Source organism: Etheostoma cragini, chromosome 10 (assembly GCF_013103735.1).
Source record: "Etheostoma cragini isolate CJK2018 chromosome 10, CSU_Ecrag_1.0, whole genome shotgun sequence".
NCBI lineage: Eukaryota > Metazoa > Chordata > Actinopteri > Perciformes > Percidae > Etheostoma > Etheostoma cragini.
In genome coordinates, this window is record NC_048416.1 from 24,062,884 (window position 1) to 24,088,603 (window position 25,720).

General features: G+C 39.6%; 1 protein-coding gene across 9 annotated transcripts in view; it reads left to right on the top strand.

Moving 5' to 3' along the window:
* gria2b (glutamate receptor, ionotropic, AMPA 2b) overlaps positions 1-25,720 on the top strand; it is a 52,915-nt gene that overhangs the window by 4,348 nt on the left and 22,847 nt on the right. For all 9 annotated transcript variants that reach the window (XR_004658143.1, XR_004658142.1, XR_004658144.1 and 6 more), the window contains exon 3: positions 24,557-24,796. Coding sequence is in view for 5 of the 9 variants with exons in the window: in XM_034883002.1 (XP_034738893.1) it covers positions 24,557-24,796 (240 nt within the window). In the remaining 4 variants the exon portion in view is untranslated. The remainder of the gene's footprint in view (positions 1-24,556; positions 24,797-25,720) is intronic.

Genomic DNA, 25,720 nt, shown 5'->3' on the forward strand with positions numbered 1-25,720 from the left:
GCTTTTAAGCCAGTAGATGGCAGTCTGTCTCACAATGACACCTCCATGTGTAATTAAAGTGCATTACCACCACCACTTTGCCTTTTGTCAAAGTGTACTTTATGAGACAGTGCTCAGTGGAGAATGAAAGAAGAAAACATTGAGGCTGACATGGCATATTGAAAGCTAAAATATTATAACTACAGGTTTGTGTAAGCTTTCTGATGAGCTCCAGTTCTCCCCACACACTCCATTACTAAGGAGCTGCTGCTTACTGTGGCTGTGGGTGCGACAAAATGCGCCTTTGTCTTTAATGAAGGGGGTAACATAAGTGAAAATGTGAAACCAAATCAAATTTTGTTGAAAGGGGCAACAGAAACAGAGTGATAGATTTGACTACCAAAAGTTGGCACAGAACGCTTGTTAACATATTGTGTTATCAGATATTTTCTGACTTACACAATTGTTAAATTATGGTTAGTCTATTATTTATTGATTACATTAATTAATTTAACGAAAGAAGACTTAGAACATGTGGATCTGTGCCCCACAGACATTTTACACTCTGGTTGTACTTGGCCTGTACAGCAGCATACTTCATCAATGCAGAGTGTCAGAGACTGTGGGTGGGAAGATGATACATTCCTCCATCAATAACAGTTCATCTGGACAGGCCTGCATCTGCTGCCAAGACAAGGGGAGTCATTCTGACTGTGTGTGTGTGTGTGTGTGTGCATGTATGTGTGTGCAGTTATATTGGTGTGCTGTCCACCCAGAGCAATAAATTGAAGAGATTCTTGTTCAAACTTCCTAGAATAAAATCACCTCTGAGAGCCTGTTTGGCTAAATGACGAATGCACCCTGCACTGGTTTTACACCGGTTGATCTCTAATCTCCAACATAACCTGCTGCCAGGTTAGGTGTTCAGAATAAATTACCAAGGCGATGTCATCAGGCAACAAGTGATGCACCGTTGTAATACACAAAACCTTGGGTTGAACCTGAAGTTACCTCGTTAACGCCAAATCTTGCTTCGTAGTATAGGTCTCAGGCCTCTAGGGGCAGCGCTAAGTGGAAGAGCTTGATTTTAGACGAGAGAGAGAGAGAGAGAGAGAGAGAGAGAGAGAGAATGTTCATCTCAGAGCGGTGTGCATTGTGAAACGGTGTGCAACTGCTTTGAGATCATAGACTGTAAATATTAGGTCTATATTTCAGATATGTATTCTCTGGTTTGGTGGGTGTGTCTCTAGTTTATTGGCTCAGGTCCCAGGTGATACCCAATCAGCAGAGACGTGTCTATTAACTCGTGGTAATAAAAACGCTGAGCGCAGCGGGGTAGACGATCAAGCTGTCTGACTTAGTGCTCCCTCTAGAGGCCTGCAGAGTTTACATTATAAAATCTGGATGCAGCATTTTTTTGTTGCATTTGTTTTTGGGGATTATGTGCTTTTCTTTTTCCATTGTTTTTGTATGTGCAGTTTGTTTGCTAAATACTGCGTATGTGTTGTCAAATTTATGACGGTGTTTTCTTAATTTGTCTATGTTTTGTTCATTTGCATGTGTTTCATAATGTGCAGGGCGTTTGCCCCTGTTGGCCACCGTTGTTGAAAATACAACCCGGTCTCACGCCAGTTTGTGAAATAGTCACATTATATTTATTAATTTGGGTAAATGTTACAATTTACAAACTGGAACATTTACCAACTGCCATGACACTGGCCTGCTCTGGGTTACGCAACAACGGGACACGATCTCCGGGCGTAGGGACACAATCCGTGGTCTCTGTGGCACGCAACGACGGGGACATGAAACGCCACACGCCGGACACAACAACAGGGACGGTTATGGTTAGGAATAAAATGCAGGACGTGCAGGACACACCGGCAACAACGTGACGGTTGCGGTCAGGAAGAGAATAACGCGGAAAGGAACCGCAACACGCGGGACACGATCCCCGGTCTCCGGGGTGAAAGTCCTGTGTTGTTTAACCCATCAACCACCCCCCCTCCCCCAACCAAATAGGCTTCCTTTTGAAATACATTACTTCAAAATTTGTACATCTACACACAAAAATAATCACATTAACGTGACCTGTACATAAATGAATTGATTAAATAAGGTGACCATTCCACAAATTGCCATGAGACCGGGCTGTACAAAATAATAGATATTTCTTGTGGACATTGCATTTCTAGGGCTATGTTTCTATTTTGTGTTGTATTTTTTAACTTTCCAATAGTGTATACTTCACAAAGGGTTTATGAGCTGGAACTAGTACATTGGTAGTAGAATAGAATTCAGTTATTGTAATTGCACAGAGTATGCAACTAAGTTAAGTAGCAACCTTGAGGTTGCATTCATACATATATTTACACATATTAGTATTTTATTATTAATATTATATATATAACACATTATTTATTATAAGATATATAACACATATCAAACAGAAATACAATATAAAAACACAAAACACAAACATAAAAAATAAAGATAAAAGATAAATATGTTATACTGTATATTTGAAAGCATTGCTGTGACTTATAAAAACAGTATATAGATGAGATAGTGCACTTCTACATATTGGATATTATTAGTGCTGTGTAGGTCAGCGATGTTCTATTAATAAGGACAAGTTTTTGGTTGCCAGGTTAGGATCTTTAAAGCATTAAGACATACTGGAATATTTCCTGCATAGCTACACTGAAAATTAAAAATGCACCCAGGAAACAGTATGATTTAGTTTTAGGAGTCAAAAGACATTTCTGACAACAAAAGAAAAAAAACTAAACAACAATGAACATCATTTTAAACATATGAACATTACTACTACTAATAACAATAATAATAATAATTTATTTTATTAATATTTAATTAAGAAATGAGGGCTCAACGGGTCACACAATGTATCTTAGCGGTTTTGAGTGAAACAAAAATGAAAGTCATTCTTCGATTGAACTCTGAACTCATAGTTATGCACTCTCTTTGAGCCGCTCTGACTGCAGTCAGTATGAAGTAGACATTGCTTTGTAATAAGGGGTCACACGCATTGGTTCTTTCTAAATTTTGCATTACTGTAATGTCCAATTATCAGTCTCCAACACGCAAAGCAGCTAGAGCTTGAACTTTTGTCATTAGCAATGCAAAATATGACACAATTTTTTACAACTTTTGTGTTACTTGAAAGATCGAGACACACAAATAATTTTCTTACACTTTTTCTCTAACCGGAGACCTTTTTTAAATTATTAAACTATTTAAATCTAAATGAACATCACCATGGACCCATCAATGAATTAGAAGTAGCAGTGCAGACTAATGTACATCAGTGAGGAACTTCTCCTTTAATGTAGTGGAAAGCTTTATATTTCACTGTGTACCTGGCTGTGTGTGTGTGTTTTGCCTGTAATTAAACTTTATATTTTGTTATAGCATGCTCCCATGGTTTTATTTCACACCCACCTCTTTCAAACCAAACCGCTCTTTCTCCTCTGAGAGCAGAAGTGCAGTTTGAGGTCATGACAGCCGGCCGGCGATTTAACACTTCAAAGTTCTAGTATGTCATGGTTGAATCACGTCATGCTGTAATTTCATGCATCTACATGCACATAACATATCAGGGAAGCATGCAGTCAGGGACCTTGCTGAATGATCAAAAGCGTGAACCGCATATACATTTGCTGCAGAGCATTGGTTATAGACAATTTGTTGTTCATACTTAATTAAGTGCATTCTCCTCCATTTCAGACGGAGCTGTGAAATATTAAATAGGCCTGGGAGCAAGGCGGTCAGAAAATGAGTCTAAAGAACCCTCTGTGGATCTTTGCTTGCCCTGAATACAACCCTCAACCAAGCCCTTATCACTCTGTCCTCATAAAACACAAGACCAAGATAGCATCAATTACACTGTGACTCAAAGGCTCTCAGCTGGAAGTCCCCTATTGTCTTATATCCAATCACTAAAAGCTGGTTCATGCTTCTTCCTTTCAGTGCTGTCGGCAATAAGACGCCGACGTGGCCTGGGCGACTATGTGCGGCAAGTAAGCGGACTGTTTGATCGCTGAGCCGTGCACCTCCAACATTTTGAAACAATGCTGTTGCAAGTAGTCCATTTTATGAGCCGCTCTGACTGTAGTCAGTATGAAAGACCAGACTCGCGACCATGAGTGCCATCCAGGCCTCCCAGACCGCATTGAACACAAGAAGCATACAACACCATGTTTTAGCCAAAATAAGACTTTAAATTATTTTTATCTTCCAACTGAACTATCCGGGCACCCAAACCAGACTTACCATTAGGCAAAGGTAAGCAATTGCCTTAGGCCCCAAGCTACCAAGGGCCCCGTAAAATATATTAATTATATCTCCAAACATTGATACGCTGTATCCGATTGTTTAATTCATGATGAGAAACTCCCCCCATTCCCTAGCACATTGGACTATTCCATTATCCTACTGCGCATCTGCGTGTGTTTGTAAACAAACGGCTGAGCATGCTGTAAGCTGTAGCTAGGCTACAGACGGTTGGAAAATGACGCGAAGCTACCGAAATGGTTCTAAAAAAAGGAAGAAGTGGCAGGAAAGCAAAATATGTTTTTAGCAAAACTTCGAAAGGTAACAACCTTTTTCCCGACTGGTACTGACAACACTAACATTAACGTTACTAAAGAGCAGCAAGAAGTCGGTGCTTGCGCTAGCAATGCTAACCAATGAAGAGGAGCTACCCACCACAGCAACTAGACCCCGTGAGTAGGAGTCACCCTTATCAATGTGTTATGATTGAAGATGATCCAGCACTCTGGCCAAAACAGCTGTCGGACAGAGAGCGCTGCTCAATAGTGCAGAGGGGACCACAACAAGTCAGGTACAGAGAAATCAAGAGGGGCGCAGATTTACAAGCAGTAACTATTACATGCAAATGAAGAATGGAGAAAAGATAAGCAGGTTTTGGCTCCTATACAATGAAAAAAAAGGACTGAAAAGGGTGAGAACAAGGGTTGTGGAGGGCCCCATGCCTGTGTTTGCCTTAGGCCTCAAAATGACTATATCCGCCCCTGTACTGTAGTTGAAAGTCCTAGAAAGTGGACTCAGAGTTTTTTAAAGAATGGATTTCCGTGCTCAATTCCATCATTTCTTTCCGCTTTGGTTGTTGTATGATTGTTTTCTGGCATTTATCATATATGTTCATGAGTATCCAGTTACTATTCATCTGCTGTGTAGTCACAATAAAAAAGAGCCACACCATTTAACAGCAGCAGGTTAAAATGCAGTACATTATGCAGAATTGATGCAATCTAATTTTCAATTTCATTGACCGATGGAGGGTCCCATACTTTAACCTAGCTATGCAGCACAGAACACTGACCTCAATCAGTAGGAATTTGGTTACATTCATTCATACAGTGTTACAGTATAGACATTTCTCTCTTGTCTAAGGTACCAGCGCTTAGTGTCCTTGCACCAGTGCAACAAGATGTATTTCTTTGTACGCTTTTGGTTGGCATCCAGAGATTGTCTCCACAGAACACAGATCCTTATCAGAAAAAGATGTAACCAAGGCTTTATCCTTGGCCATCTATCTAAAGGTGCGTACCCACTGCTAGTACCAGCTCTACTCGGCTCAGCTCGGCTCGGTTTTACCCATTGCATATTTAGTACCGCCTTATGCGTGGGGCGAGCGTGGCTGGTTGTCATAGCAACGTTGCAGGAAACTGTCGTGACAATGAGACACACACAGAACATTGAAGGGGTGTTGTTTTTGATTTTTGGCATGTGGCTGTTGCCACAGCCAGAAGTCAGGTGTTGTTCCAAAGAACCTTTTGCTATCTCCTCAGCTTAGTGAATCTGTTAGTCCCTTTCCTTACTTTCTTTGGATAAATAAGAACAACTTGTTCATTATTGTGAAGCCTTTTTTCAATCTCTAAAAGCTTGTGCAGCAACAACAGCATCAACGCCAACAACACCATTTACTTTAACTAGGTTCTGTATGTGAATACGTCAGATATTGGGCCATTGGGAAGGCAGAAGCTAAATCTATTGTAAGAGTCAGGCACTGTGTCATTTAGAGAGGCAGATTGGCTACAAAGATTACAGATCAGCTGCCAAAGAACTCATTACTGATATGATGAAGAGCATCCATTCACAACTGAATCCCTAAAGCTTGCAGTTGACTAGAGATTCAGTAGCAGCTTAAAGACACATACAAACATTAGCAGATGGTCATATTCACAACACTGAAGTTATTGAGGTTTATAAAAGATGAATGAATCAACAGCTAGTCAAGATTATTTGACAGAAATAAATTGCTATAATCAAAATATATTATAATCAAATGGACACTTAATATAATATACTAACAAAAATAATGTACACACATCTAAACTCTTTAAATGTTGCTGCGGGACAAAGTGAAACTCGCCTCCAATCAAATGCCATGTACGTACGTAGTTATTATATCTAGTGGATCGATACAAATAACACAATAGATGTTTTGGAAGTTTTTATAGTTTTGCCCCTCAACAGGCCTGGGCAAAATTAAATAATGCTTGTCAAGCACTATAGCAAAAAGAAATTAAAAATATATACACTCTTTGTAGTGCAAATAACTTAAGTGGTCTGGTGCACTTGTGTTTGTGTGTGTGTGTTGGGGGGGGGGGGGGGGGGGGGGGGGGGGGGGGTGATAGAGCGAGGGACAAGTGAGAGAGTGACAGCAATGAGCTTTGGAGCAAGTAGCCACTCTTGAGTCATACTGCCTATGTTTTCTGACCACAGTGAGAAATCTTTAGCAGGAAAAGTTACCCCCCCGATTTTATAACACTATACCTGTCTGACTAGCTTGTGTTGTACGTTGTGTGTCCGACTATGCGTGCTTTGGAACCTCGCCCAACTCTACCTCTGATTGGCTTACCATGAAATTTTACTCAACCTTAGCCAATCTGCAGCATTTATTTGCTTGTCTGGTGCACGGCCCACTAACCAAGGAAGAAAAAAGATCTAGTTGGTCTAATGAAAAAAAACGCATCAACTATAGTAACGCACCGCAATTTTTGGCAGTAACGGTAATGGCGTTATTAAAATGGGAAGAGCAATCAATTAGATTACTCGTTACTGAAAAAAGTAAGGCAGTTATTCCCATTACTGATTAACAATAAAGGCACGGTTGGTAATGGTGAAAACCTAGCAAGATTTAAAGGTAGCATGTCCACGGGTCTCCATTTAACCCCTCCCCCTGGCCTCGGGGTTCTGACCCACTACAGCCTTGCTGCTGCAGAGCAGAGTGGAGAAGGGACTGCAATTTTAATTCATGTCTCATTCACCGGTGAGCAAACACCTAGTATTATCAAACTCAATGTTTAACACAAACATGACTAGTGTTAGCAATGTGGTGACGGCGAACATTGAGCGCAGGCTCGTCAGGCTGTTCTAACTATGAAAAACAATTTAAGCACTGTAATTCGTGAGCATTCCACATAATTTTTTCTACATGAACCACAATGAGTGCTGCTGTGTATGAACGCTGTGGTCAGTGTCGGGAGGTGGTCGGGACGGATGGATGGATGGGTGGGGCAAAGTCTCGCATTGCCAGACCTTCCTCCACAGCGCTGTTGAGGAGGGTCTGGCTAGTCCACACAGCATTCAGCAACGGGAGAAAAACATGCTCTGGTTCACAGGTGGCTCTTAGCTCTGCATGGAAAGTGGAACCTCGCGGATATAGACTAGGTAGGTCATAAAACACAGCGCTTTCAAACTAGGAAGTTGAGTTTGCTACTGGGCGAAAACAAAATACTTTGACCCAAGAAACGCGAGTTGGGTCCTCGGTAGTCTTTTAATCCAAACTGCGATCTTTTTCATAAACTTAACCAGTGGTGTTGGTACCTAAACACAACCGTCGTGGCCATCACACTGAACTATTTTTCAGTAAACTTGAAGTTCACTTGACTGAGAATGAGTCAATTGTCCTTTAATTCATGAAATAACCTGTTCTGCTAAAGGGAGATGCTCATTAGCATTCATGGAAGAGATCCTGCCCTTCCCATCATTGTGGCGATTAATGTTACATTTGATCGTGTTGCCTCTGGTCTTACAGGGTGCTTGTGGAGAGAGAGAGAGAGTGAGAGAGAGAGAGAATTGTGAAGGAAAATGACAGGACAAAGCCAGAAGTACTTTATGGAGTGATAAGCAGAGCAAGAGTGTAGTGAGCAGACAGACATGCCCTTACTTCTGTTGGTCTAATTTGATGTCTCCTTGAACAAAATGTAAATGTATTGGAAATGTAAGAATGACTGTCTTTGGGCTGGCTGTGTCCTTTTAAAAGGGCAGGACGACTTAGGCTCGAGGTGAATGTGATCAGGGTAAGAAATCTTGGAGTGCTCGGTGTTTACCTATATTATGTCTATATTCATGACGTTCCACTCCATGCCAGATGTCTCTTTTTGGCCAGATTTCTACAAGGTAAATTGGGACATCTAGCTATGCTTTTGGTCCAATCTGGGTTTTCTGTTCACGATGAAAACAACTTCAAAATGTACACATGTTGCACCAAAACAAGTTCTATCTCAAGGCTATTTTGCAGAGACACCGTGGCTTGGTCCGCTGCTTAGCGCCGCCCATGAAGATTGTGATTGGTTTAAAGAAATAACCAGAGCAGGCTTTTCTCCCATTCCAGAAGGCTGTGTGGACTAGCATTTCCAGACCTTCCTCCGCAGCCCTTTGAAAGAAAGTCTGGCAATGCGAGACTACCTCTAGTGTAAACCAATACTAAGGATATCAATCTACTCATTCTCTACTTAATTTACAAAAAGTACAAGTATGCACACTGACAGCATTGTATTCAACATTACACATAATGATTTCACATGTTCTAATTAGAAGCATAATTTATCCCCGTCACATTCTGTGTAATGCTGGCTCACAACTGTTTTCTCACCTGCTTAACCTTTTGTTAAACAATGTGTCTCTGTAAAACCTACAGTGCCATGTCTCCAAACAACCAAAAAATTTAACATGCAGTCAAAACTCAGGCGTTTCCTTAAATGCCTGAACTTTTCTCAGCCCGGTGTCTTAAAGGGATACTTCGCTGATTAGCGTCAAGCTTTGTATCAGTAGAAACCCTGTAGTATTTTTAAATACATATATTATTATACATTTTTATCAGTATTTTCACTCCCTCATGTCCCCCTAAGACGAGAGATCTCTGTATTGTGTGCCTGGAAAAAAAACTCTGATGATGCAGAAATCGTCATTTTGCGTCATTGGAGGCATTTTTGCCCAAGGCAGTGAACTACAAGCCAGCTAGTTCTGCATGTCCCTAGGCCCTAATCATACAGAACATACTGCATTTCCCAGAATGACTTGCAGCGTTATTCAGAAAACAGATCTAAAATTCTTGTATTCAGCTTGATATTTATATGTACTGATGTTTACACCGACAATGCAATAGATCTTCATTGTTAGTTAATGCTAATTTAAACCCATCATGAGTAGTTAATAATAATTAAAATAAACAACATTACAAAAAGCATCCCCCAAAGTAGTAACATAGTATTGCAAAGATACATTCATATCATACTATCATCAAATGTTGAGTCTTTACAATGAAAGCTTGTTTCGAAGAGTCTGTGTGATGTGTTACCTGGCTGCAGGAAATATTTCCCCTGGGGGACCATAAGAACTGTTTATTTTCATCAGAAACCTTTCAGTGTTTGAGAGTGAACTGTCACAGGGAGAGTTGACTTGATTTTCAGCCGTGTACCTATCTTGCTCCCCTACTGGCTAGCTTTGAGAATATGTTTGTCCTTGATACTGTAAAGGAACCTTGGGTGTTTAACCATGTGAAGGCCTGTAAGGCCAAAGTCTGTGGGCGGTTACTTTGATCTGCACCCGTCTCATGGGTCTGTAGATGGATTCAGTGGAATGTACAGGGAGTTCATGGCATGGAAACAGGACATTTTTCTGTTGTTAGGGTGGCTGTGCAGCGGATGCTTCATTGTGTCAGGAAGGTTCGTGCGGGGGCGTTTTTATGTTCTTCTTTGTTTGTTTTTTTGTGTAGTTTTGGTCTATTACCCTGCTGCTCTCAGAGATAAAGACAAGTGAGCACAGTATGTCCCCAACTTGCAAGGTTATTGTTAAAGCATTTCAAAATCAGACAAAGGGAAAAATAACTGCAGAAAGGAATCCAAAACCACCTAAATGTTTTCCAAGGATAAGATTATAACTGCTTCAGGTTAAATGCAAAATGATGCCCTTAAATGACACAAATGTGTTCTCTTTTTCAATTAATTCATTGAATGTATTTATTGTGCATATATTTGGTTTGATCTTGTAAAATTGTTTATTTGTATTACCCAAAACAACTGACTCGGACGATTATCTTTTAAAAGACATAGGACTTCTTTGCAGCTTCTCAATTAAATTGTTTTAAAACATTTGCACAAACAGGAGGGTCACCATTCTATTACTGATTAATGGCAACAGTTACAACAGCCTGAGGCAAAACCTAAAAGAGCGACAGACGATGAACTACACGTGTAAACTACAGGTGCATTAGCATTTTAGCTAATGTTTCCAATTATTTACAAGCAGGAACACAGGATTTAATCTGTAAATTCCAATGCTGTGTGCATTACAAATGGAGTCCTATTCACCATAAAATTGTTTTTTAATAATGTAGTTGAACTGACCCTTTTAGCCGAAGATCAGATTATTAAATCACAAAACAATATGATACAGTGATTTGGGCCCAAAAATCTATATATTACAACAAAAAGTACATTTCAAAAACAATGTATAACTGAATAAAATGTACTCAGCATTATCACCCTCACACGTCGGATAAGGTTAAAGTCCAAAGGTCCACGAGGACAGGCAAGTACATACTAGGTGCTAGGGTGAAACAATTAAATTGACAATGACATGGACAGTGAAGAGGCAGATACCGTAGGACTTTAGCTAGTGGCTAAAGTCTTACAAAAGCTAGGTCAGCACCCATGTCCACTGCCAAGCAAGATCATTGTGTGTAACAGATGTCTGAAAGAGAGGACAAACAAACAGACACTTACAGACACACTCTCAGAGCAGACATATATTCAGCTACATACACACTCAGGCAGCAGACAGGTACAGAGCGTTATTTTGCAGCAGGCGAGAGGCAACTCTGAACTGACTCCCAACTGCCATCTCCTACCTCAACAAGGTAACACTTCAGACTGTTGGTCCTGAAGTGGCCAAGAGTAAAGTTGCTCATGTACAGTTAGGCTTTGAGTTTGGAACATGAAGGGTTGGAACTTACAGTGTGATGTAGCAGTCCATTCCAGCAAAACCATTTCAAGACGACACAAGCTGATAAAAAGAGCCCTAACACATTCAAGCAGCTCCACATCTCCCTGGCTGTGATAAAAGAGCAGGAGAAACACTGAGGAAAGGGGGCAGTTGCATACATTATGTTTTTATATTCACTGATTTCACCATTTTCTAGAAAAACAAGAGTAATAGCGTTACATCTGTTAAAATACATTCAAATGCTGACTTTTTATTGTTTCTTATCTCTGCTTATAGGATTTAAGATGATAGACACAAGGGTTTTCAGATTTGGACCAATTTGTTTCTACTTGTTGCCTGGTTACAATAAATGCAGTTTATGATGAATGTTAAGAAAAGAAGAAGGATAAATAAGTTCTATCTCTCTCTAACATTCTGCCTTTTAACTATCAAACAAGAGGACTTTTTCAATAGCCATCACAATGCTACCAGCTAACTACATATGCTAACAGTAAAACAAAATACCTGAATATTTGAAGGTAAAACCATCCATAATCCTAATCACATTTAATACCTTAAAACACTGCAAAAAATATTGACTTTTCAGCCATGCAAAAAGATTACTGACAAAAAAAGTCAGTATGTCATGGACCACTGTTCTTTCTGTAAGTGTTGTGTACGTCTTTATGTACATGTTTTGTACAGTATTGTGCCTGCACAACAAAGCAGCCTTCTGTACGTTATTCATCAAAAATAGTCAGATTTGTTTGAAGACGTTAAATCCCATGAAAGGCTGTAACCTCAATATGAGTTTTCAATGCTCACTATATTGTTGAAAACGGATGCCTCCGGAAGGTCACAACTCCGTTAGCTTCTTTTAGAAGTAGGATTGTGTAATCTCCATTTTTGTATGGCACTTTTTACTGACATTTATTCAAAGCCTTCAGAAAGATGCAATGTCAAAAGTGTTTTAAGCAGTACAAGGAACCACTGGGGATTCTAAGGAGTTTCTGCCTTCCTCTCACTCTCAGCATGATGTTTCATGCAGATCATCACACTGAATCAGTCTGCATTGCATCATCTCCATTTTGACATTCAGAAATGTTATAGTAGTTATAGAATATAGTATACTGAACATTTTCAAATAGTTTCCATGAAATTCCAGTACACTATGCTGTTTTTACCTGAAGCGCTGTATTTGCAACAGGCTAATATAAGACGCATGCCTTTTCTAAAATTGTATAAGTATATCTTGTATTATTTTAGTAAGAACCCTCCCTGTTTTTGGATCAGTCCACAGTTGATGTATTGCGGTTAGAGCACTTAAAACCTTTTATTTAAAGTTCAAGTCCATTACAGTCTCTAGTGGGAGATTTGCATGAACCTGTCCACAACATTCAATGTTACTCACCAATCCCCTGTTCACTTTTTCTTCTCTAATAGAACTATTGTTTAATAGAATAACAATTTCCAGTTACTTTCATTTTACAATTTTTTGAGTGTTGCCTTTCAGCTGCTCAAAGGACAAAGTATTTCCAGTTCCTGCAGGCTTTAATTAAAAATTGACTATCTGAGGTGCCAACATGTGGACTAAAAAAGCTAAACATCCCCAGGAAGGTCAACTTTTATTGACCAATGATTAGTACTTAACCTCGCTCAAAAAACAAGGCAAGGCAAGGCAGCTTTATTTGTATAGCACATTTCAGCAACAGGGCAATTCAAAGTGCTTTACACAAAATCTGTTAAAAAAATTCATAAAATAGATAAAACACAAGTGTAAACTTGAGACTACCTTCACACTAATTAGTCAATGTTAGTGCTACTTTTCGTGATCACCCTCAGTGTCACTACCCTTCACGACTCTATTTTTAGAGACGTTACCTTTCGTCTCCTTGGACTCTTCTTCACACTAAATAAACCAATCTAGTGCTGCCTTTCGTGTCTATTTACAACACTGCACATTCACAGTTTTTCTTTAAGTGTTACCTTTTGAGTCAACATAAAAAATGAAATTTGATGTCAGTAATTTGTTAATGTGAACATTTTTGTTAACAGAAATTTTGAGCAACAGATTGGTGTGACTTTGTTGTTGTACTGATGGAATTCTGTAAAAAAGGTACATTACACTGAATTTGTCATGTGCAGTATTAGGAGTACAAGTTTAATTCACAATTTTTAACAATTTCCCAGCCTTAATTAAAGACAGGTCTCTATTTGATTGTGCTGGCCACGTCCGGGGCTAGCATATAACTATTAAATACCTGTTTTTATTTGAGAAATGTTCACAGACAAGGATTTCAATAGGCAGGATGATGTGCTCTATTTTTGTGTGATGAAGTAGATTTGATTTTTTAAGAATGTATTCTTCACCAAATTGAATAATTTCATCTAAACCACGTCTTTGGAATGTATTGATTCCAGTATTGAAAGGAAGGGATGATGGATAGATGGTGTTTTGGGAGACAGGGCCAAAGGCAGAGGCAGGAGCTCAGGGCCATGGAGGAGTGGATGAATCAGGGGTCAAATGAAGATGGTGAGCTGATGAGAGGCCTGGGCTCATTTTAAGCTACCCAGGGGGGTGACATTCACAGGGTGGCAACTTCATTGCACAGGGTGGCAACGTCAAACATTGACGGTCTCATTGTTCATCCCCCCCCTCCCCACGTGGTTGAGAGCGAGAAGAGTGAAGAACGGGAAAAAATGGATTTGGGAGAGAAGGGATGGGAGACAAACAAGAGAAAAGGGTTCGGTACAAATAAATGCGCTGTGAGTTTTTATAACCTTCCAGAAATTATTAGGATTTAGTTTACCTGTGATGTAAAATGTAATTCAAAAAGGAGCCATCAAAGACAAGATCATGTGTATTGTCTCTTTGCTCCACCTCACTGAGTTGGTCCTTATTCATCTGCAGTGAACACAGAGTGTCTGGTTGCTATGGCAGCAGCTCCCTCAGATGTTGGATGAAGCTGTGTTTTTATAGATGTAACTAATTTTGTTCAGGCTGGTTCCAACATCATTAGGCCATAGAAAAGCAGATCTAAAGTCTGCATTGGTATTTCCAGTAAAGGTCAGTGGACATACGGTATGTTTTATTACAGGAGGCAGATGGAATGCCAACAAAGTTGCTGCGTGTGATGAATGGAATCGACTTTACAGAATCAATATGGCAAAGAATTCTGTATTGTGCTTAGTGGAATGGATTGGTGTGCACAGCAACGCAACACAGTGCGTATGGATTGGTGTGCACAGCAACGCAACACAGTGCTCCTCTTTCTTCAGATCTAAGATGTCGAACTGAGCCGTAGTCTATGTTTTAATGGTAAGAAATCCAATAGAAAACCTCAGAGGACAGCATCATTTAGATGTTACGTTTTAAGGGATTTACTGAATTGAACGATATTGATAATGATGATACAGCTACAGTCAGCAGTCATACTTATTCAATAACTGGCCTGTATGAGCTGTTCAGGCAGCCTACAGGGCTCCCCACATCCACCCCTCACCCCATCCCTGCAGCTATCAAAAGTGCCTATAACAACATAAGGCAAGCTTACAGGACAATTGGGACATTGGGGGGAGGGGGGCTGTACAACAATTGCCTTGTGTGCCTTTAGTATAGAGAACATTCATCAGATTCTGTTCTTGTGAAACCTACATCTTCCATCCACAGCCATCAGAAAGCCTCCAGGAAACAGGTCAGCGAACAAAGCGATAGAGGGAGAAAGAGGGAAGGAGACTGAGAGGGATGGGATGGGAGATGGGAGGAGGGGGAGTCAGAAGTTGATAAGAACTGAGCTGTACTGTTCTTGTAGAGACCAGCTGCCGGAAGAGCTGCTCAGAGGCAGACAAAAACACCCTCAAGTGCGCCTCGCTAGCCCACAGTGACACCTCACAGAAGTCTTCCTATCGGCCACTCAGGCTGACTGAGAGCTGTCACCAAGGCAACAGTCTGCAGTGCTGCTATGCATGTTTCATTCAATAAATGAATTTCATAATGACACAATTTTCAGAAGTAGGTTTGGTTTGTCATAAAGGGATTTTGAGTTCATGTAAAGCTTAGCTCTCACCAAAATGCAACCTAGGGTCTTTTTGTGAATGTACCGGAGTCAAACTTTTGTTTAAAAGCATAATTAGGACGGAAGCGCCACTTTTAAGATCAAACATATTATTATTTTGAGAGCATCAAAATCAACATTTTTAGAACAGTACGAAGGCTCGAGACAACATGAAACTTTGTTCAAAGTATCACCAGATGCTCTAAACATGAACACAAGCATTGAGAACATGATTGTCGACACAGAGTTTACTAAATAGAAAGGTTTTGAATTAACTCACTTTAGCTGTTTGTGTTTCTGCTCGCCTCCATCTTTGCCAGTCAAAAAGTGTCGATCTCCGAACGGACTCCATAGGAGGAAATGTCATTCTTAATTGAGGGTCCTTTTTCAACCACAAGGTCAATATATTTTTTCACTAACGACAAAACAACAAATTATCTGTGCATTTATATGGAACTAAGCTTTAGGAGCTTACCATCTTAACTCTCCTCCCTCGACTATTTTTGACTGGCAAGATGGCGGCGAGCAGAGAAACCAACAGCTACAGTGAGTTGTTAAATCCTTTCTTTTTAGTAAACTCTGTATACACAAACAATGTTCTCAATGCTTCATGTGTAGAGCCCCAGGTGATGCTTCGACCAAAGTTTTATATTGTGTCGAGCCTTCTTAGTCTTTTTAAAATAGTGATTTAAATATAGAAGTGCCCCTTGCACTCCCATTCAAAAAGCCATTTGACCAAAAAACTATAATACAGTAAATCTTAAAAGAAGTGCTTCTGTCCCAATTATGCTTTTAATGAAAGTTTGACTCGGGTACATTCACAAAAACACCCTAGATTGCATTTTGGTGAGAGCTACGCTTTAACCCTTTTACACAATTTATTAGTGGTTATATTTATAAATGTCTTGAAAGAAGTGGTGCTGTGGAGCAGGAATCTAACCCATCTGGCTGATTTTGTCAGATTTAAAGCCTCAACACTACATGAAATGATGTGCCAAGGTGAACATTTTCTGCAGTTTAGAGAAGGAACATGGCTGAAATATGTTACCCTGGCAACGGTCTACAGAGTGAACGAAACCAGATCATGTTGTTATTGGCTGCAAACAAGGCTCTTAGAAGTTGTAAAACCCTGCCAGCGTTCCATAAATTTGATTTATGTTATTGGTACATATTTTGCTTACCCTAAGTGTTGCAGGTCCCGGCCTGGTGACGCATACACAAGCTTTCATAATCATTTAACCTCAAAAAATTATTTGGGAATTATGTGAATAAGAATTCAGCTGAGGGCTAAACAGTGTAATAATTGAGACCAGAATAGAAGATGAAAGTCAAAATTGTACTTGTGTCAGAGCCTCGAGTTGGAAACATCTCCACATGAGGTGGAATGATAAAGGAGAAAATACTTGATAAAGATAGAGTCATCCAGCGTGGCATTACAACAGGTAGACAGGAATGACTGGGTTTCAAAAAGAATCTTTAGTTCTTGCTCCAACTTAAGACAGAAATGAGGATTCTGAAAAGTGTTCACCCAGGGAAGTCAAAACATTAAGAATTTTTAAATGCTTAAAAGGTGTCTGCTGTCAAAAAATAAGTAGAAACATATTTTTTTATTTTATTTGGAAAGTGCATCAATTCAGATGCATATTTCAACCCAGAACAGATTTGATGACGAAGTAGTTCTCACGCACATGTTAAATAGTGAGCTTTAGAAGTGCTGGTAGGCAGATCCATTTTTTTAAAACTATTCGGCAGATCCAAGCTAGCTGCTTGATGTAGTGATGCTAAACTCTCCAGCTGCTGGCATACAGAAATGAGAGTGGTATCAATCGTGTCATCTAACATCAAAAGTGTATTTGCAAAAATGTCAAACTTTCTCTTTATCCATGTATTAGTTGGCTTAACATAATCATTACAATATAATGCAGATTTAGATATCAGGAGCATATGGCAGGATTAACAAATTAGATATATTGACACTTAGCATGTTATGTTCAGTATAGAAGTGTAATCAGTTTTTAATTGACTTTAAAAAGGTTTACTGATGCCAACTTGTTGTACACGTGAATATGATTTTTTTGAGACAAGGTTGTCTTTAAAATACGTTGGTCTACACAAAACTATGCTCACCAAACAAAAGCACACATGTTTTCAAAAATGTAAGTTGTCATTTAGCACAGGCAGAAGTGTAGCAATGTTACACTGAATGACATGTGAAAACTGGGATTTTTGCAATGAGGACTGTGATTCTCAAACTGTTTCTCACCACCAGTTGACATATTGTTTCATTGAATGCTGAAAGTTATTTGTTCCTAGCCTTAACCAAGGAGTTTGAGGTGCTTAAATCATACCTAAAACACCCAGTGGCAGTTTAGAAATCCATCACCGGTTGTTTTTACACCAGTCATATGGGTTGTTTAAGAGGGCAGTGATATATCACCTAGTTTGTCCAGTTATTTTGGAGACACACAAGGTCAAAATCCAGCTGTGCAACAACTATATCAGTGACAAATGTGCTCAGGTTGCTCTGATGAATGGGGTGGTGGTTTTAAGCTGCCTTGCAAACCTCTGACAGATCTGTTTTACATAAACTTAATTCCCAAAGCCCAGAGGCTGTGGTGAGAACAGAAGTGTTGGAGAGGGTGAGATATCTAACAGTCACTTCTGTTGTGACTGGAGTGATGATCACCACCACAGTGACGTGGTCTCTATGTGTATGAATGTAAAACTGAGTCATCATTTTGCTGATGCATTGGGCCTGATTGAATAAATGCCCTCGCTAATATTTAGAACTGCATTAAAACCTACTGTAAAGGCTGCAATTCAACATTTTCTCACTTATGTCTTCCATGTATCCAGTTATTTGACTTATTCTTAATTAAACGTACCAATGGCAAAGTTTCCTATAACCTAAAGTCACTAGGTTTAAATGTGTTTTACCAATCACATTTAAACATACAGAACATGTTAATACAATAATGGCTTTACAAGCATTTTCATTCTGAAAAAACATTGGTTACACATCTGTAGGTTTTTGGGACTCATTTGAAAGCATCAACTACTTGAATTTGCAAACACAGAAATTAAAATGTTTGTAAAATGATCAAATAAATTATCCATAATAAAATGCCCCACTGATGCAAGGCATATCAGGTGCCAGCTGAATTCCAATGTTTTATTAGCAGTTCATTTAATCAAGTGTAATCTTTGATCAGTGCCAGAGCAGTAATGTAAACATTGGTGGAGTGGTGGAAATGCCTTCAGTGCCATGGTGGTGGAAATGAGGTCAGCTAATTGGGACAGCTAAATATATTTTACAGGGTGCACCTTCAACTTGGAAGGTGAAACACAGTGCTACAGTCACTTCTGCGACAAATTTAACATGCTGGGGATAATGACGTGATTAGGACCTTCTTATGACCGCCGAGAGCCTAAATGAAACTATTCTTGAATCGTCATACACAATTGACAGTACAATGTAGTGTAATTCAGTTACTGCATGTAAGCAACTTGGGGATCTATGTCTTGCTCAGGGATACGTTGCCATGTGGCCGGAAGAGCCTGGGATTGAGTCGCCAATGTTGTTGTTTTTGAGGGGCAACAACTCTACCTCTGAGTCACAGCCACCCCATAATAGGGTTGGGTACGGAAACAACCGGTATCTACTGGCCTGAATAACAACGCAGATGTCGGTGCCTCATTGCGGTGCCGCTGAAATCGCTGCCCTTCTCTCTGATGCGTCGAAATGGCCGTTGCAGGCAACAGAAGCATCGCTGCACGTAACGTTAACACTACACTTGGCAGTAGACGTCAGCCTACCGTTAGCTAGTAGTTGGATTAAACATGGTTAAAATGCTGACGGCTAATGTTAAACGTTGACAAAGTGTGGCCTTATTTTACTGTAGAGGATTCCTACCCTGCGGCATAACAGTCTGCAGCTGCTGTTGTCGGAAAAACAACACAGACGGTGTGTTCTTTTAAAACTGGTAGCCTAAGGCTCTTGGTGCATTCAGAATTTTTGTAAAATACCCTTTTCCCATCTGGTTTTTGTCGTTTAACAGCAACATACTGGTGAAATTAGTTATTGTTATAAGTTACTGTTATTACACTATTATTAAACAATTTCATTTTCATTTTTTGTTAAAGTAGTGGTTCGGGCACAGTTTAGGCACTGGCACCGTTTAAAAGTATTTTTTTAACACCGGTGTTAAAACCCAACCCTATCAGTCCAGTTATTAATCTAACCCAACTATCAACAAATTTTCAGTCCCAAATCATCAAAATACTGTCGCTTGGTCCGGACTCCTTGGTGTCACCTTTGACCCTCTGGGAAAGGACCCCTTGGTGTCATTTTCCGACGTGCGGGGTATTACCACTTAGTTTTAGGAAAAGATTGTGAATGGGTGTTAAAACATATGCGTTTAAGCGACACACTGGACAAGAACGGAACACGAACCCTGGTCTCCAGGGTAAAAGTCCTGTGTTGTCAGTCAAACTTTAAAAATCTTGAATTTTAAAGGTATGTCTTGACTTGTTATGCAGCTCAAAGTTCATGAAATCATCATTGAAGAATCCCAAATTTGTATCGCATGTGGTGTGTTCGAAGCTGCTGTATTAAGCATGATGGTCTCAGGATACAGAAACCAACGCAAAGAGTGTGGTGTTCTCCTGATGTACTTGTTCTTGTTGTTTTATTATATGACAACATTTTTACTGGCATGTTAAATGTAACTCAATAACTTAGAGACATACAGAAATGTTAGTCTGTCCTGCTCTTGTTCTAAAGCTCTCTTAGGAATACACCTTATGGTTCACATTATCCTTGACAAAAGGCTCATTTCCTTTGACATTACTGGTTTACAGATGAAAGCATTAAAAACTTTTCACAAGGAATTTTTAGACCAACCAGTTAACACACAACCAACAACCAAACACAAAGAAAACGAAGATACATGCAGTATTGTTCATTCAGTGTATTTTGTGCTATGCATGAGTCTGTAACTACAATGTCAGGATTAGATGTCCCCAGGTCAGCAGTGTGTTTATCTTACTTAAACATTCCCAGATTAAGTAAGAACTGTATTTTCTTTTAGTTTATCTTTTTTAACAGGATGGCAGAGAGAGAAAACTGGGTTTAACCACAGCTTTCAAACCCAGCAGTAGGCTATAATAAGATTTGTTTCAACATTTTGCTCATGGTGACTATGAAGGGTGACCTCATCAACACCAGAAAAAGATTTACCCAGCAAGGCTACTTTTTTCTCTGTTTGGAGGAGGATTTCTGAGGCTAAATACTCCATGGTTTTATTTAAAGGTGGTCTGATGTGCTTTTTCCTCAAACCTCACTGTTTTTAAATGTTACACATACAGTAGATGTCTCGCCCATTAAAAACTTCTAGCTCTTTATTCTTTTTCTTTCACTTTCCAAAGCCAGCAAGATCCTCTTTGAACAGCCGCTGCGTGGAGAAATGGGTGCATTGCATGGCTTCCGGATGTGAATTACCATACTTGGTAATAACGTAACATGTTGTCAAACTGTTCGCTCTGGCATAAGCTGATGCATAGTCATGGGGATATCCAGTCTCTAAGCATGAGCTCAGAGAGTTTTAATCCTGGGCAAACTCAGCAAGCTCACCAGCGAGAGAGTGTGCCAGCAAAGGAAGCCTGACAAACATGAAAATGAATAGATGTGACACAGGGACAGAAGAAAACTCCACAGCCCGGTTAGCTTCAGGGAGTGGCAATAAGGGTTGCTAGAATTTCTGTGTTCTGTGATGCCATGATGGGATTAGATGTTTTATTTTCTTCGAGGAACAGATGTAAGCCAGGCATACGAGTTTGAACGCAAAGTATGACATGATCTTATATGAACTTCTATTTCATCTGCTACAATAGTAGCATAGTTTCTACATTGTCCAACAGCTTTGTCTTGTCAAAGCACCAAACTAATAGCCCCGTCTTTACTGTCACCCAGTTTTTTCCCCAGTACATTTTCAGATAAATCTGTCCTAAAACGATAAAAATGTAACACCTGAAACCACATTAAAAGGAAACATTTTCATTGTTCTCAGTTCAGTCAGCTGTTATCTATGAACAGAGTGCCATGACTTGTTTAAAATGTAACCTAACCTCTCATCTGAGGAATGTTTCATCGCCTTCACTGGATTGTATGTAATCATTTTCCAATTATATTGCGACAGTTAGACGGACGACAAACTTTGCTCCCAGTTAGACAAAGTGAAATTAGATTAGTGATGTCTGATTTCTCTGTGACCACATCACTGGCCACTGTCATCTGCTACAAAGATTAGAAACGTTGCCACAGATGGATGGAGGTGATCAGACTGCCATTAACGGTTTGTCTCGGTGGACTGTGATGAACATTTAATTGCTTGAGTCGACGGATCGGTAAAGATTTTGGCACTATGTAGATACCGGCGGTGGATTAAAGATGGCCTTGCCTCTGTTTTATTTTGGGCCATTCTTGATGAGCTCTGCATGTTTTGGGACTCTGGGGGGTAAAAGACAGTGGTGGTTGATGTATCTCTATGCTGTGTTCCAGTCACAGTTTTTAGCCCACAAGTTACGTCGTCAGTCACCCTCCACAACTTGGTAGCCTTCCAGGCAAAAGTCACCACAAACCCTTGACGTCAGCTAGCGATAGCTGATAATAGCGATTTCTAGTCAGTGACATATTTTGGGCTTAATTTAACGAACATGACCTGAAGTAGTACACAATCATGTGTATTGTTTTTATTAGAATATTTGGAATTACTTTACGTTGTCTATGTCTATTTATAGCTATTTCCCACGGCGTCTGTACAGCATCAACAGGGGTTGCCATTGTTGTTTATGTGTGTCTGATGTCAAAACTGTATCTGGGAGTAAAACTTTCTGGTACGAGTTCACGAGTAGTAAGTTACGAGTTTGACTGCCGTTCCACAGGATATTCCACGCAAAGTTGAAAGTACGCCGTCATTTAAAAGAAGTCTCCCGGCTAATCCTGCCGTGTACTTGCCGAGGTTAGAGAAACAGATAGCTAGCTAAAGTGATCCTTACCTAACGACTGCACATGTGTGTATGGCAACAAAGATGGTACAGAAGTGAGATTTCTCACTCTCTAGCTAAAGCAGAGATCTGAACACAAAGGGTGAAAAGATGAGCTTCAGCAGTGTGCGGTTCAGCTAAATATATGTTGTTTTTTGAAAATGAATCCATGTAAACCTATTCTGGTACAACCTCAAAGTACAATTATGAACCTGAAAATGACCATAATGTGGGCACTTTAAGGATAAAATACCTTTGATTATAAGAACACTGCTTTGAATACCAGAGTCTAAGAAGAAATTCCGATTTTGAAATAACACTTTCACAGCCTCACAAAATATTGCTTGATGTACATGTCTAAAGTATTCAACTCAATCTTAAACATGACTGCTCAGAGGATAGTACAATTAGTATGGCCGTAAATTCCGTATAACCAGCATAACATAATCAATTTTTCATTCTAACACAGATGATTGTCTTTGGTATTGACAAGTATTTTGCTGCATGTCTATCCAAGCTGTTGAAGTCAGGCACCTACTCTACCTTGGTCTATTCAAATCATTAATTGGACTTTACTTCAAGAACCATGGGCTACTGGAATATCTACTCCAAGTCTAGTGGAGAAACAAGGAATTGGTTTTCAGTTAAATTTAATATCTTTATGGTCCAAATGAGTCTGTCTTGCTCAGCAGGGACAAAGTTTGAGAATAGAAAAAGCTCCAAAACTGCAGGCAGCTTGATTGAGTCGCCAGAGACAATTTTTAATGAGCTGCTGTTAATTTCTACCCAAACTTCACTAATAAGGCTGCTCAGTGCATAACAGTTCAACAAAGTGGCTGTAAAAAGTACTCTCTATGTATGTGTGAAACATTAAAGCAAAGCATTAAATAAACCTTTCCAAAACTTTCCCTCTTAACATAACATGTACTATAATCACTGTGTGTTGGTAACATTCCTTCATTCCCATGTTGCTAAGATCACAGCAGTCACTCTTTCCTCTTACCCATCATGTTTCAATTAATCAATGATAGCTGCCACAGTCAGTGCAGAAGTGGCAGCATGCCTACAGTACTTACACCACCAATACTGTAGCTAATAAATGATGTATGGACCCCAGTTCCCTCCATCAGCAAGTCATTCTAGTTATACAGTATTGTGGAAAAGGAAATGACTCTTTTGATTAATTACATTGGAGAACACATATGTCCAGGTCAATAAGCCTGATTAACTTACATTTGATCAATACACATTTAGAAGCAACATTCCAACCTGCTGACCATGGTACAATGTTAGAGGAACAGCCTGCAACATCTGGATTACTTAGACATTCAGCATTCATGTTTGTCTTTGGGGCAGAGTGCCATTTTCTGGTTGGTGCGTAATAAATGTTTGAGGCTAGAAAAGGTACTGTGCCCTATGTACCTGAGCATGGGTCATGAATTATTGAATAAAGGTGATTTTGCAGAGTCAACAAGATGAGGACGTAATACAAATAGCCTGGTGCAAACACACAGAGTCATCATGAATTCTGTTTGCATACCCTAAATGGAGCCTAACACAGATGATCATTTAGGTTGAATGGCCTCTGAAAAAGATGCATAAAGAATGGAATGAAATCTACCTTAGACACATACTGTTAATAGGCGATGGTGAAGATTTGCTCTGTAGCCTATCTTCCCTGCCACATATTCTTAAAGAAAGAGCATGAAAGGGTTTTCTGCCTGAGCAAAAATCAAACAGAAGACAGCACTTTTTCAGCTTATCAACAAAGACGGCAATCCCATATTAATAATTAATGTTCCCACTGTATCGAAAAGACATAGGACAACTCATGAAAGTTTCACAAAGTGAATGGTGTACATTAGATCTTTGCCTGTTAAATACAAGCACTCCCCTTGCAGAGCTTATGGAAAGCTATCCATTATTCAGAAAAAGAGTATCAGAAAGAGGCGACCCTTTACAGTTGTGTGAGGCCCTAATGTGTAGTAAAGGACTGTAATAAAAGTCTTGGATATCTACATTATTCTGAGTTATGGCAGAGAGCTGTGAGCAAGCATCGCAAAATAAATGTGGGAAACGTTTCAAAAAGGAAAAATGTCATTGTTCTGACCAGATAATGTAAGAAGTACTGCACACCCTTCACTCACTAGACATCAGGATTTAGAGTATGTGTGCTAAACATCATAGAGCACACCTTAACAAACCCCTTTCCTCTGCTTCAGTCTGTTCACAGTTCTCAAGAGGAGTGTACGCCATTTTCGGATTCTACGACAAAAAGTCTGTCAACACCATCACGTCATTTTGTGGGACGCTCCATGTGTCCTTCATCACGCCCAGCTTCCCTCTGGATGGGAATCAGCAGTTTATCATCCAGATGAGACCTGATATCAAGGGGCCGCTCCTCAGCCTCATTGAGTACTACAAGTGGGATAAGTTTGCCTACCTGTACGACAGCGATCGAGGTGAGTCATGGACCTCATTATTTCTCTTTTGACAGCATCTTTCCAGATCTGTTTTCCCCAAACTTTCCACCATTGTTGGCATAATGGAAATAACTGCTTTCCTGTTGTAATGTGTTTCCATTGGACTAGGAGACAGAGTCTGATGGAATACATATGGGGCTATAGCTACATATTTAGAGCAAGCATATTAATCATTGATTGAAAATTAAATGTTTTTAATTTTAACATGACATCATTTGTTTCCCTTTGCTTAAACAATGGGAATGTGTCCTATTATAAAACAGGCACTGGTTTGACCTCATGCAATCCAAAGAATGTGTTCAAACCGTTGATGAACACTTGTAATACATTTTATAAATGTAACACAACATTGGTAAATACAGTTAAAAGGCATTTTGTTACCTGCGAAATAGCTTGTCACATAAAACAACTATAGCAGCTCATGTTTGAGAGTCTATTTTGCGAAATATCAAGGGGAGGGAGGCAGTCGGAGTCATCTTCGACATGTGGAGGTGATTTACCCTGCAGTTGTGGACTTCCACACTCATCCCACATATAGGTGTGATTTGTTTGCATAATGTGTTTGCTGATATGAACAGTGACTAATAGAAAGTTGCATCTGGCTGCCCAGCTGGCCATTTCAGTGGTAGACAGAAGAGAATTGTACTTTATGTATGTAATAATGCAGACAGTTAGTTATTATAATATCATGCAGTAGTGTCAGAGGAGAATCTTAAAATCTCCTGAAGTTATGAGATCTGAAAACCTACTTGGATATTGAACAATTTGTTGTTGTCTATTTTATGTATAGTTTGTTAAGTATTGTGTTTAAGTTCTTTTTCAGCTTTGAACTGCTTCACATTCTCATAGTAAACTCAGTCACACCTGGGAGCTACCCAGTCATGGACTGTACTCTGGGTAGAT